We start from the raw sequence: 14129 nt of genomic DNA on the forward strand, positions 1-14129 counted from the left end.
TAATAAATTAAAGGTGTTTAATGATAATACAAGAATGTTTAACACATATAGTTAATATTGTTAACAAGTTAAAGGTGTTTAAAGATAATACAAGCATGTTTAACACTTATAGTTAATATTGGTAATAAGTTAAAGGTGTTTAAAGATAATACAAGCATGTTTAACACATATAGTTAATATTGTTAACAACTTAAAGATGTTTAAAGATAATACAAGCATGTTTAACACATATTGTTAATAAGTTAAAGGTGTTTAAAGATTATACAAGCATGTTTAACACATATAGTTAATATTGGTAATAAGTTAAAAGTGTTTAAAGATAATACAAGCATGTTTAACACATATAGATTCCTTTCTTTCATGAAGACAAGAATATAAGTTGGTGTATTACCTGATTCTGATGACTTGCATTGATTGGAATCAGACAGTAGTGATGATAATGTCCGCATTTTCAAATGGAGGAGAAAAAAAGTCCTCCTTTCTGTCCAATACCACATGAAAGTGGTTGGTTTTTGGCATCTTATTCGTCCAACTTCCGTACTCCTTTGTATACACTTTACAAGAAATACATTGTCGGCAAACTCCGTAGCTTGCTAGCTTGTGCACGCTAGCTTTCTGAGACTCTTATTTTGTTAGCGAAGGCAGGATGAAGAAGCGCTTTTATTGTGCAACTGTGCAGTCGGTCTTTGGAGTTTTGATGACAGGTACGGCGCCAGTCTGTTGAAATAAAGTGTTTCTCGCCTTCCTGTCGGTAATTTTAATGAGCTGGCAGCAGCCAGCGTCATCTCAGAAGACCCTCGGGTGCCGTGAATGTCAATCAAGTGACGAAAGTGACGTCATAGCGAAGGTTTATGATCGCTCATTTTTAGGACTATTTCTTTAATGCCTGGCTGGTGATCGACTGACACACCCTCCGAGATCGACCGGTAGCTCGCGATCGACGTAATGAGCACCCCTGGTTTACATGTACAACTTTCGTTCTTGCACGTCCAGAAAGATTTTTTTTTAAATTTGTTTTGGTCCAATATGGCTCTTTCAACATTTTGGGTTGCCGACCCCTAATGTAGTCTGAATTTGTGATGGCTGAGAAAGATAGAAATATGTTGTGTGTAGCATGATTTCTAACTCATTAGACACACCTCAAAGTTCACATTTAGTCTTTTAAAAGCATGCAAAAATACCAACGCTGTGTTTTGTTGTCTTCCACACGCCTTCCCTGCCTGCCGAAACGACAAAAGATATTCCGGTGTTTGTGTGCTGCGGCAAACGAGCATAGAAAATGAGCAATTTGAATTATATTTCAATTTGTTCCTTGACGAGGGCCCGCTGTTCATGCATGAGAGATAATCATTCAAGTAATAATCGTCTGCAACATTCTCATATAATTAAATACTTTTTTCTTTGCCAAGGCCGCCCGTTGAAAATGGATTTGGCAAAACGGTGTTTGAGCCCACAACGCTTTGAAGGAATGAAGCTGCGGATGTTTTCACTCCCCCAAACCTTCAATTTTGGCTCTCAGTGTCTTGCACTTTTCCGCCCAACGGTTTCACAAGTACAAAAATAATAATAGTTTCTGCTAGTCATTATGGGGAATTAGGCCTGTTTGCAGGCATGGATGATCAGAGACATTATAATATATATATATATATATATATATATATATATATATATATATATATATATATATATATATATATATATATATATATATATATATATATATATATATATATATACACACAGGTAAAAGCCAGTAAATTAGAATATTTTGAAAAACTTGATTTATTTCAGTAATTGCATTCAAAAGGTGTAACTTGTACATTATATTTATTCATTGCACACAGACTGATGCATTCAAATGTTTATTTCATTTAATTTTGATGATTTGAAGTGGCAACAAATGAAAATCCAAAATTCCGTGTGTCACAAAATTAGAATATTACTTAAGGCTAATACAAAAAAGGGATTTTTAGAAATGTTGGCCAACTGAAAAGTATGAAAATGAAAAATATGAGCATGTACAATACTCAATACTTGGTTGGAGCTCCTTTTGCCTCAATTACTGCGTTAATGCGGCGTGGCATGGAGTCGATGAGTTTCTGGCACTGCTCAGGTGTTATGAGAGCCCAGGTTGCTCTGATAGTGGCCTTCAACTCTTCTGCGTTTTTGTGTCTGGCATTCTGCATCTTCCTTTTCACAATACCCCACAGATTTTCTATCGGGCTAAGGTCAGGGGAGTTGGCGGGCCAATTTAGAACAGAAATACCATGGTCCGTAAACCAGGCACGGGTAGATTTTGCGCTGTGTGCAGGCGCCAAGTCCTGTTGGAACTTGAAATCTCCATCTCCATAGAGCAGGTCAGCAGCAGGAAGCATGAAGTGCTCTAAAACTTGCTGGTAGACGGCTGCGTTGACCCTGGATCTCAGGAAACAGAGTGGACCGACACCAGCAGATGACATGGCACCCCAAACCATCACTGATGGTGGAAACTTTACACTAGACTTCAGGCAACGTGGATCCTGTGCCTCTCCTGTCTTCCTCCAGACTCTGGGACCTCGATTTCCAAAGGAAATGCAAAATTTGCTTTCGTCAGAAAACATGACTTTGGACCACTCAGCAGCAGTCCAACTCTTTTTTTCCTTAGCCCAGGTGAGACGCTTTTCGCGCTGTTTCTTGGTCAACAGTGGCTTGACACGAGGTATGCGGCAGTTGAAACCCATGTCTTTCAAGCGTCTCTTGCTGGTGGATCTTGAAGCACTGACTCCAGCAGCTGTCCACTCCTTCTGAATCTCCCCCACATTTTTGAATGGTTTTTTTTTCACAATCTTGACCAGGGCGCGGTGATCCCTATCGCTTGTACACTTTTTCTGACCACAGTTTTTCCTTCCCTTTGCCTCTCCATTAATGTGTTTGGACACAGAGCTCTGAGAACAGCCAGCCTCTTCAGCAATAACCTTTTGTGTCTTTCCCTCCTTGTGCAATGTGTCGATGGTTGCCTTTTGGACAGCTGTCAAATCTGAAGTCTTCCCCATGTTTGTGTAGGCTTCAGAACTGGACTGAGAGACCATTTAAAGCCCTTTGCAGGTGTTTTGAGTTAATCAGCTGATTAGTTTGTGGCACCAGGTGTCTTCAAAATTTAACCCTTACACAATATTCTAATTTTGTGACACACGGAATTTTGGATTTTCATTTGTTGCCACTTCAAATCATCAAAATTAAATGAAATAAACATTTGAATGCATCAGTCTGTGTGCAATGAATAAATATAATGTACAAGTTACACCCTTTGAATGCAATTACTGAAATAAATCAAGTTTTTCAAAATATTCTAATTTACTGGCTTTTACCTGTGTATATATACAGCACCCCCCGCAACCCCAAAAGGGACAAGCGGTAGAAAATGGATGGATGTTGATCTTTGTTGTTCATTGTCGACCTAGAGCTTTCTTTCCTGCTAGTTTTCCTGTTAACATCAGTTTTTCTAATGATATGTCCCAGGAATACCAGCTGCCTATTTCGAATCGTTGCAATAAGAGATCTTCTTGTTTTTGCCTTCGCCAACACCTCTTCATGACTTCTCTTTTCAGTCCCTGATATGTGGAGTATTTTTCTGAAGAACCACATTTCAGTTGTCTCTAATTTTCTCAGTTGTCGATTGTTTAAAATCCAACAACATTCACAGTAAAGTAGGACGGACCATGCATACGTTTTGAGGACTTTCTGCATGCAAAAAAATGATTCGCAAATCAAACCGCAATTTTTCTTCAATAAAAAAAAACCCGATTTGCAAATAAAAAATAATTTTCTGCAAGTAAAAAAAATGATCCACAAGTATAAAAACTATTTTCTGCAAGTAAAAAAAACGATTTGCAAGTCAAACTACAATTTTCTTCAGTTAAAAAAATGATTAATAAGTATAAAAATCATTTTCTACAAAAAAACAATTAGCAAGTATAAAAACCCTTTTCTGCAAGTAAAAAAATGATTTGCAAGTCAAACCTCAATTTTCTTCAATTAAAACAATTATTTGCAAATATAAATAATTTTCTGCAAGTAAAACATTTATTTACAAGTTAAAAAACATTTTTTTTAAATAACAAAAAAGATTTGCAAATAAAAATAACATTTATTTACAAGTAAAAAAATTTTTTTGAATTAAAAAAATGATTAGCAAGTAAAAAAAAATATTTTATGTGAGAAAAAAACGATTTGCAAGTATAAAAACACTTTTCTGCAAGTAAAAAAATGATTCACAAGTCAAACAACAAATTCCTTCAATTAAAAAAAAAGATTTGCAAATAAAAATAACATTTATTTACAAGTTAAACATTTTTTTTGAATTAAAAAAATGATTAGCAAGTAAAAAAAAAATATTTTATGTGAGAAAAAAACGATTTGCAAGTATAAAAACACTTTTCTGCAAGTAAAAAAATGATTCACAAGTCAAACAACAAATTCCTTCAATTAAAAAAAAAAATTTGCAAATAAAAATAACATTTATTTACAAGTTAAAACATTTTTTTGAATTAAAAAAATGATTAGCAAGTAAAAAAAAATATTTTATGTGAGGAAAAAAACGATTTGCAAGTATAAAAACACTTTTCTGCAAGTAAAAAAATGATTCACAAGTCAAACCACAAATTCCTTCAATAAAAAAAAAAGATTTGCAAGTAAAAATAACATTTATTTACAAGTTAAACATTTTTTTGAATTAAAAAAATTATTAGCAAGTAAAAAAAAATATTTTATGTGAGAAAAAACGATTTGCAAGTATAAAAACACTTTTCTGCAAGTAAAAAAATTATTCACAAGTCAAACCACAAATTCCTTCAATAAAAAAAAAGATTTTCAAATAAAAATAACATTTATTTACAAGTTAAACATTTTTTTTAATTAAAAAAATTATTAGCAAGTAAAAAAAAAAATTTTTATGTGAGAAAAAAACAATTTGCAAGTATAAAAACACTTTTCTGCAAGTAAAAAAATGATTCACAAGTCAAACCACAAATTCCTTCAATTAAAAAAAAAGATTTGCAAATAAAAATAACATTTATTTACAAGTTAAAACATTTTTTTGAATTAAAAAAATGATTAGCAAGTAAAAAAAAATATTTTATGTGAGGAAAAAAACGATTTGCAAGTATAAAAACACTTTTCTGCAAGTAAAAAAATGATTCACAAGTCAAACCACAAATTCCTTCAATAAAAAAAAAAGATTTGCAAGTAAAAATAACATTTATTTACAAGTTAAACATTTTTTTTGAATTAAAAAAATTATTAGCAAGTAAAAAAAAATATTTTATGTGAGAAAAAAATGATTTGCAAGTATAAAAACACTTTTCTGCAAGTAAAAAAATGATTCACAAGTCAAACCACAAATTCTTTCAATAAAAAAAAAGATTTGCAAGTAAAAATAACATTTATTTACAAGTTAAACATTTTTTTTGAATTAAAAAAATTATTAGCAAGTAAAAAAAAATATTTTATGTGAGAAAAAAACGATTTGCAAGTATAAAAACACTTTTCTGCAAGTAAAAAAATGATTCACAAGTCAAACCACAAATTCCTTCAATAAAAAAAAAAGATTTGCAAATAAAAATAACATTTATTTACAAGTTAAACATTTTTTTTTAATTAAAAAAAATATTAGCAAGTAAAAAAAAATATTTTATGTGAGAAAAAACGATTTGCAAGTATAAAAACACTTTTCTGCAAGTAAAAAAATGATTCACAAGTCAAACCACAAATTCCTTCAATAAAAAAACGATTTGCAAAACAAATAAATTCTGCAAGTAAAAAACAAATGTTTTCAATTAAAAAAAATATTAGCAAGTCAAAAAACAATTTTCTGGAAGTAAAAAAACGTTTTGCAAGTATAAAATCTATTTTCTTGAAATGAAAACTCTTGCCAGTAATATTCCTTTAGCTATTCCTCGTCCTCCAGTGATAATGATACGTGTAAGAAACTTACTTTATTTGTCGCCATGGAGGCCAGGATTAGTGATTTAGAAGTAGCTAAAACACTGTGGATGGATGTTAGCTGCTAGCTAGCTAGCCATGTCTTAAAGCAGCTCTTCCTGAGGGTGTTTCAGTGTTATAACTTCACCTTTATCTTTACTTTTTACACCAAAATGCATCCATTCTCCCTTTTCTGTCTACACACTGTGTCTGCTTGTAAGTACTCTGTGTGTGTGCGCTGCCCAACATGCTCCTCTGCTGGTAAAACCAGCAATGTCATGACGTGACGACGCTTTGTCATGCCCGTTAAAAGAAAATAATAAAAAAAAATATGGCGAACAGGTACTTTTCAAACAGAGTATAGTACCGTTTTTGATTAATTAGTACCGCAATACTATACTAGTACCGGTATACCGTACAACCCTAGTTCTAACCCAGTCTTACTATTTTAACTGTGTGCTATGTTACATAATAATAAAATAATGAATATACTTGTTTAAATAAATCCTCTGCCTTACACTACTGTATTTTAATGTTGGTCACTATGGTGCTACTTGGAGAGCCAAGTGCTTTCTGAGGTGGTAAAGTTTGAAAAGCAGTGTTAAAAACGGACTTTTGCCGAGAGTCAGGTCTTTAATGACTGCAGCGATGAATCATCTTTGTGCTGATGCAGTGTAGAGAAAGGCTAATAAGTGTGTTCCTTTGCAAAGAACACAAGTATTGGACTGTGGAACAATGGAAAAAGGTCATGTGATTTTTAAAAGTGGACATCGGAATCCCTCTGAGGACCAAAATATGTAAATTGAGACAAGATACTTGATTATTGCAGCAGAAAGTGGAAGTAGACGTCATCTCTAAGGGTCATCATAAGTTCTTTTTCACTGAAAAGTTTCCATGTTGTAGTGTTTTTTAAAGTAGTCTCAGAAGTGCCATGAAGGTGTCTTGTCCAGAATTTACACCGTTTTAAAGTACTTTCCCTACTGGCAACACGTCTGTAGCTTTAATGCTAATGGGATAGTTTTCTGTTGTGCACTTTTGACACATACTTTGTGGACGACGACGTCCAGAATGATCATCACCATTATTAGGGCCCGCATGGCCCATTGCAAAAGGACTCCCAAAGGGAGTCCTTATGCAATGGGACATAAGGACCTATTGAATTTCTAAGGTTTTATTTTTATTATTCTTCCGCAACTTTGCGCTGTAATTTGACCCCCTTAACATACTTCAAAACTCACCAAATTTTACACACACATCAGTAATATACGGCAAAACTTTTTATTATTATTATTCTTCCGCAACTTTGCGCTGTAATTTGACCCCCTTAACATACTTCAAAACTCACCAAATTTTACACACACATCAGTAATATACGGCAAAACTTTTTATTATTATTATTCTTCCGCAACTTTGCGCTGTAATTTGACCCCCTTAACATACTTCAAAACTCACCAAATTTTACACACACATCAGTAATATACGGCAAAACTTTTTATTATTATTCTTCCGCAACTTTGCGCTGTAATTTGACCCCCTTAACATACTTCAAAACTCACCAAATTTTACACACACATCAGTAATATACGGCAAAACGTTTTATTATTATTATTCTTCCGCAACTTTGCGCTGTAATTTGACCCCCTTAACATACTTCAAAACTCACCAAATTTTACACACACATCAGTAATATACGGCAAAACTTTTTATTATTATTTTTCCGCAACTTTGCGCTGTAATTTGACCCCCTTAACATACTTCAAAACTCACCAAATTTTACACACACATCAGTAATATACGGCAAAACTTTTTATTATTATTATTCTTCCGCAACTTTGCGCTGTAATTTGACCCCCTTAACATACTTCAAAACTCACCAAATTTTACACACACATCAGTAATATACGGCAAAACTTTTTATTATTATTCTTCCGCAACTTTGCGCTGTAATTTGACCCCCTTAACATACTTCAAAACTCACCAAATTTTACACACACATCAGTAATATACGGCAAAACGTTTTATTATTATTATTCTTCCGCAACTTTGCGCTGTAATTTGACCCCCTTAACATACTTCAAAACTCACCAAATTTTACACACACATCAGTAATATACGGCAAAACTTTTTATTATTATTTTTCCGCAACTTTGCGCTGTAATTTGACCCCCTTAACATACTTCAAAACTCACCAAATTTTACACACACATCAGTAATATACGGCAAAACTTTTTATTATTATTATTCTTCCGCAACTTTGCGCTGTAATTTGACCCCCTTAACATACTTCAAAACTCACCAAATTTTACACACACATCAGTAATATACGGCAAAACTTTTTATTATTATTCTTCCGCAACTTTGCGCTGTAATTTGACCCCCTTAACATACTTCAAAACTCACCAAATTTTACACACACATCAGTAATATACGGCAAAACTTTTTATCAAAAAAACCTAACCTCAAAACTCAAAATTGCGCTCTAGCGCCCCCTAGGAAAAAAAAAAAACTAGGCTGCCTGTAACTCCCACTAGGAAGGTCGGAGAGACATGAAACAAAAACTTCTATGTAGGTCTGACTCAGATCTAGATTTAATAATTGTACATTCTCGGGCTAAAATCAACAGGAAGTTGGAAATTCCCCCTTCAAGACAAAAAAGTACTAAAAACAGTCACTTTTGCCTCTTTGAGCTGTAATTTGACCCCCTTAACATGCTTCAAAACTCACCAAACTGAACGCACACATCAGGACTGGCAAACATTGCGATCTAAAAAAAAACCTAACCCCAAATCTCAAAATTGCGCTCTACTGCAATTTTTTTAATAAAACGCAAAAAAACACTGCTCCTCGGAAGAAAAAAATGACAAAACTGCCTGTAACTCCCACTGGGAAGGTCGGAGAGACATGAAACAAAAACCTCTATGTAGGTCTCACTTAGACCTACATTTCATAAATTGACAACACCCAGCAAAAATCAACAGGAAGTTTTCTATTCCCCCTTCAAAACAATTTTTTTGTAAAAACCGGTCACCTTCCTTCAAAAACGAACTCCTCTGAGCGCGTTTGTCGTTTCGCCTTCAAACTAACACAGGAGAGAGATTGAACCCTTGTGATTACAATGACAGAAGCGCTTTTTTTCTATCTGCTCCGGTTTTGATTTTATGACCCTTCAAAGACCCGCTGCGCTGATGCTGCTGCGCTGCTGTTTTTTTAAGATGGCTGCTTAAAAGCAGGAAGCACCAACGTGCCCACACAATGCAGACAAGGTAGGTACACTAGACAAAAGTCTTGGGACACTTCAGACTAAAAACTTATGACTATCACTGGACAAAAGTATTGGGACATTTAGGACTAGCACCTGCCAAATATGCGGGCCCGACCAATGCTGCTTGCAGCTTTAATTTTGATTGCCTTTGAAATCACCGTTAATACCATAATAGTTAATTCATTAGGAAACATATTTGTGACAGCCTCTTGCCGTCGTGCAGGTTTCAAGGACCACCAAGGAAGGACATTGTTGAGCAGGTGTAGACTTCTTTTATTTTTCAATAAATAAAAGTCTCTTCCGAGTTGTTTTTCAGCCTTGCCGTGTCCTGCGTCCTTCTCCGCTCCAGCTTTTCAGCTGCGTGTGTCGCCTTCCTTGGGCTCTTTTGCGCTCTCGCTCAGCATCCGCTTCTCGTTGGCTCTGTCTCTCATCTCCGCCTCTCTCCCTCACATTCCGGCTGCCGCCCCTTTTACACAGTGTGAGAGGATTATTTAATTGTGCCCAGCTGGGCGATCCACGCACCTGGTAATATTTGTGGCGTTGATCTCGGCGCGCTCCGCCTCGCCACCATCTTGGTGTGCCCTGCCTCGCTGTCAGACTGCCGGCTCCGCCTCTCCACAGTATTGTACTGCCCAAACTCAACTTGAAATACTACTAAGGAAAAACTAAATAATAAAACCACCGACTAGTGATATATGAGGTTGTTTTAGGATGTGTAGTGAAGCCTACTTTTTGTTTCTAGACCATTTTTTCCCTCACGTTTGGCAGAGGTGGGTAGTAACGCGCTACATTTACTCCGTTACATCTACTTGAGTAACTTTTGGGATAAATTGTACTTCTAAGAGTAGTTTTAATGCAACATACTTTTACTTTTACTTGAGTATATTTATAGAGAAGAAACGCTACTTTTACTCCGCTACTTTTACTCCGCTACTTTTACTCCGCTACTTTTATCTACATTCAGCTCGCTACTCGCTACTAATTTTTATCCATCTGTTAATGCACGCTTTGTTTGTTTTGGTCTGTCAGACAGACTTTCAAAGTGCCCGCGTTTCAACAAATGCAGTCACTGGTGACGTTCACTCCGTTCCACCAATCAGATGCAGTCACTGGTGACGTTGGACCAATCAAACAGAGCCAGGGGTCACATGACCTGACTTAAACAAGTTGAAAAACTTATTGGGGTGTTACCATTTAGTGGTCAATTGTACGGAATATTTACTGTACTGTGCAATCTACTAATAAAAGTTCCAATCAATCAATCAAAAGTGTGAAGGAAAAAAGACCCTTTTTTTATTTCAACCGTACATCCCGTCAAAAGCCTAAAGACTGACTGCACAGTTCCTGTCTTCACAATAAAAGTGCTGCTCCATCGCGCCTGCGCTTTCAAAATAAGAGTCTCCGAAAGCCAGCGCAAACAAGCTAGCAAGCTACGGAGTTTGCCGCCAATGTATTTCTTGTAAAGTGTATAAAAACGAATATGGAAGCTGGACAAATAAGAAGCCAAAAACCAACCACTTTCATGTGGTATTAGACAGAAAGGAGGAACTTTTTTTCTCCTCCATTTGAAAACGTGGACGTTATCATCACGACTGTCTGATTACAATCAATGCAAGTCATCAGAATCAGGTAATACACCAACTTATATTCTTGTTTTCATGAAAAAGGAATCTATATGTGTTAAACATGCATGTATATTCATTAAAACACCTTTAACATGTAAACAAAAACGGCAAAATAAATACATATAAATTATATACTGTATATATAATAAATAAATGATAAATGGGTTATACTTGTATAGCGCTTTTCTACCTTCAAGGTACTCAAAGTATCAATGTATGTTTATATACTGTATATGTGTATATATATATATGTGTGTGTGTGTATATATATATATATATATATATATATATATGTATGTATGTGTGTGTGTGTGTGTGTGTGTGTGTATATGTTACTCATCAGTTACTCAGTACTTGAGTAGTTTTTTCACAACATACTTTTTACTTTTACTCAAGTAAATATTTGGGTGACTACTCCTTACTTTTACTTGAGTAATAAATCTCTAAAGTAACAGTACTCTTACTTGAGTACAATTTCTGGCTACTCTACCCACCTCTGACGTTTGGTGCTCATGAACAGGATCTAAAGACACATATTACTCTTTGAACTCCATTAAACACATTTTTAATGAATATAGTAATATTTATTCTGTCGTAAGTGTAAAAAGATTTAACTTAAAAAAATAAAAAATAAAAAATCTTCCTGTTTTTGTTTAGCACATTTATGTTTGTTATTAATGCAACATTTTTTGAAAAAGAATATGATTTTTTTTTTTCTTCCTATTTACTGTATTATTGACTAGTTATTGTCTTGGGTGTCAACCTAAGTTGTTTCAATGTGTGATATCAACAAAGCTCGTGTGCCCTCCAGCCCTGGTGCAGGCCCAGGACCAGGTCCAGATCCAGTTCCAGACCGACCCCGTCCTGGTCCTGACCGGCACTGAGATCCAGTTCACGGTGCTGACCACTCCCGACGTGCTGTCCATGACCTGGCTCTACGAGGGGGACACCTTGGGTCTGTGGGTTGGGGGCGCGCCCGTCATCAACGACGTGCCGCAGTTCCGCGGCCGGGTCACCATCACGGCCACGCAGCTGCGCATCGGCAGCGCCCGGCTGGAGGACGCGGGGACGTACACGGTGGAGGTGGAACCTCTGGCCTCCACTGGCATGACGGGGAACTCCAGACCGGTTCAGCTGAGGGTTTTTGGTAAGGAGCTGGATGTTGTTGTTATTACCAAGTCTGCCATGATTAGAAGACACTTGTGTTTGATTCTGGAAGTAGGAACACACATGGTGCCAGAAGTCAGCTATGGAAACAGAAATCAATGCACAAAATGATTCAAATGATCAAAATACGGTAAATATTGTACATATTACATATTGTTATGAAGGTGTCTGTTACTACATTATATATATTCTTGCAGTGTGTATATTGTACATATTACATATTGTTATGAAGGTGTCTGTTACTACATTATATATATACTTGCAGTGTGTATATTGTACATATTACATATTGTTATGAAGGTGTCTGTTACTACATTATATATATTCTTGCAGTGTGTGTATTGTACATATTACATATTGTTATGAAGGTGTCTGTTACTACATTATATATATATACTTGCAGTGTGTATATTGTACATATTACATATTGTTATGAAGGTGTCTGTTACTACATTATATATATACTTGCAGTGTGTATATTGTACATATTACATATTGTTATGAAGGTGTCTGTTACTACATTATATATATTCTTGCAGTGTGTATATTGTACATATTACATATTGTTATGAAGGTGTCTGTTACTACATTATATATACATATATACTTGCAGTGTGTATATTGTACATATTACATAGTGTTATGAAGGTGTCTGTTACTACATTATATATATACTTGCAGTGTGTATATTGTACACATTACATATTGTTATGAAGGTGTCTGTTACTACATTATATATATTCTTGCAGTGTGTATATTGTACATATTACATATTGTTATGAAGGTGTCTGTTACTACATTATATATATACTTGCAGTGTGTATATTGTACATATTACATATTGTTATGAAGGTGTCTGTTACTACATTATATATATTCTTGCAGTGTGTATATTGTACATATTACATATTGTTATGAAGGTGTCTGTTACTACATTATATATATTCTTGCAGTGTGTGTATTGTACATATTACATATTATTATGAAGGTGTCTGTTACTACATTATATATATATACTTGCAGTGTGTGTATTGTACATATTACATATTGTTATGAAGGTGTCTGTTACTACATTATATATATACTTGCAGTGTGTATATTGTACATATTACATATTGTTATGAAGGTGTCTGTTACTACATTATATATATACTTGCAGTGTGTATATTGTACATATTACATATTGTTATGAAGGTGTCTGTTACTAAATTATATATATACTTGCAGTGTGTATATTGTACATATTACATATTGTTATGAAGGTGTCTGTAACTACATTATATATATACTTGCAGTGTGTATATTGTACATATTACATATTGTTATGAAGGTGTCTGTTACTACATTATATATATACTTGCAGTGTGTATATTGTACATATTACATATTGTTATGAAGGTGTCTGTTACTACATTATATATATACTTGCAGTGTGTATATTGTACATATTACATATTGTTATGAAGGTTTCTGTTACTACATTATATATATATATATATATATATATATATATATATATATATATATATATATATATATATATATATATATATATATATATATATATATACTTGCAGTGTGTATATTGTACATATTACATAGTGTTATGAAGGTGTCTGTTACTACATTACCGGGTATATATATACTTGCAGTGTGTATATTGTACATATTACATATTGTTATGAAGGTTTCTGTTACTACATTATATATATATATATATATATATATATATATATATATATATATATATATATATATATATATATACTTGCAGTGTGTATATTGTACATATTACATAGTGTTATGAAGGTGTCTGTTACTACATTATATATATTCTTGCAGTGTGTATATTGTACATATTACATATTGTTATGAAGGTGTCTGTTACTACATTATATATATACTTGCAGTGTGTATATTGTACATATTACATATTGTTATGAAGGTGTCTGTTACTACATTATATATATATCTATATATATTTTTTATCATCTTTAAAATCGTAAAAAAAAACTAACGTTTGTTCTTGTTTCTCATGATTGTGAACTATAGATAACATTTAAACAAGTGCAGTTGCCCTTTAAAGGTGCACACCACAAGTGACAGTGACAACGTCA

General features: G+C 34.1%; 1 protein-coding gene across 4 annotated transcripts in view; it reads left to right on the plus strand.

The window, feature by feature from the left end:
* The window catches only part of LOC133605425 (uncharacterized), a 59463-nt gene that overhangs the window by 32536 nt on the left and 12798 nt on the right, over positions 1-14129 (plus strand). For all 4 annotated transcript variants that reach the window (XM_061958740.2, XM_061958743.2, XM_061958741.2 and 1 more), the window contains one exon: positions 11657-11992. In XM_061958740.2, coding sequence (XP_061814724.2) covers positions 11657-11992 — 336 coding nt within the window. The remainder of the gene's footprint in view (positions 1-11656; positions 11993-14129) is intronic.

The sequence above is a fragment of the Nerophis lumbriciformis genome, linkage group LG04 (assembly GCF_033978685.3).
Source record: "Nerophis lumbriciformis linkage group LG04, RoL_Nlum_v2.1, whole genome shotgun sequence".
Taxonomy (NCBI): domain Eukaryota; kingdom Metazoa; phylum Chordata; class Actinopteri; order Syngnathiformes; family Syngnathidae; genus Nerophis; species Nerophis lumbriciformis.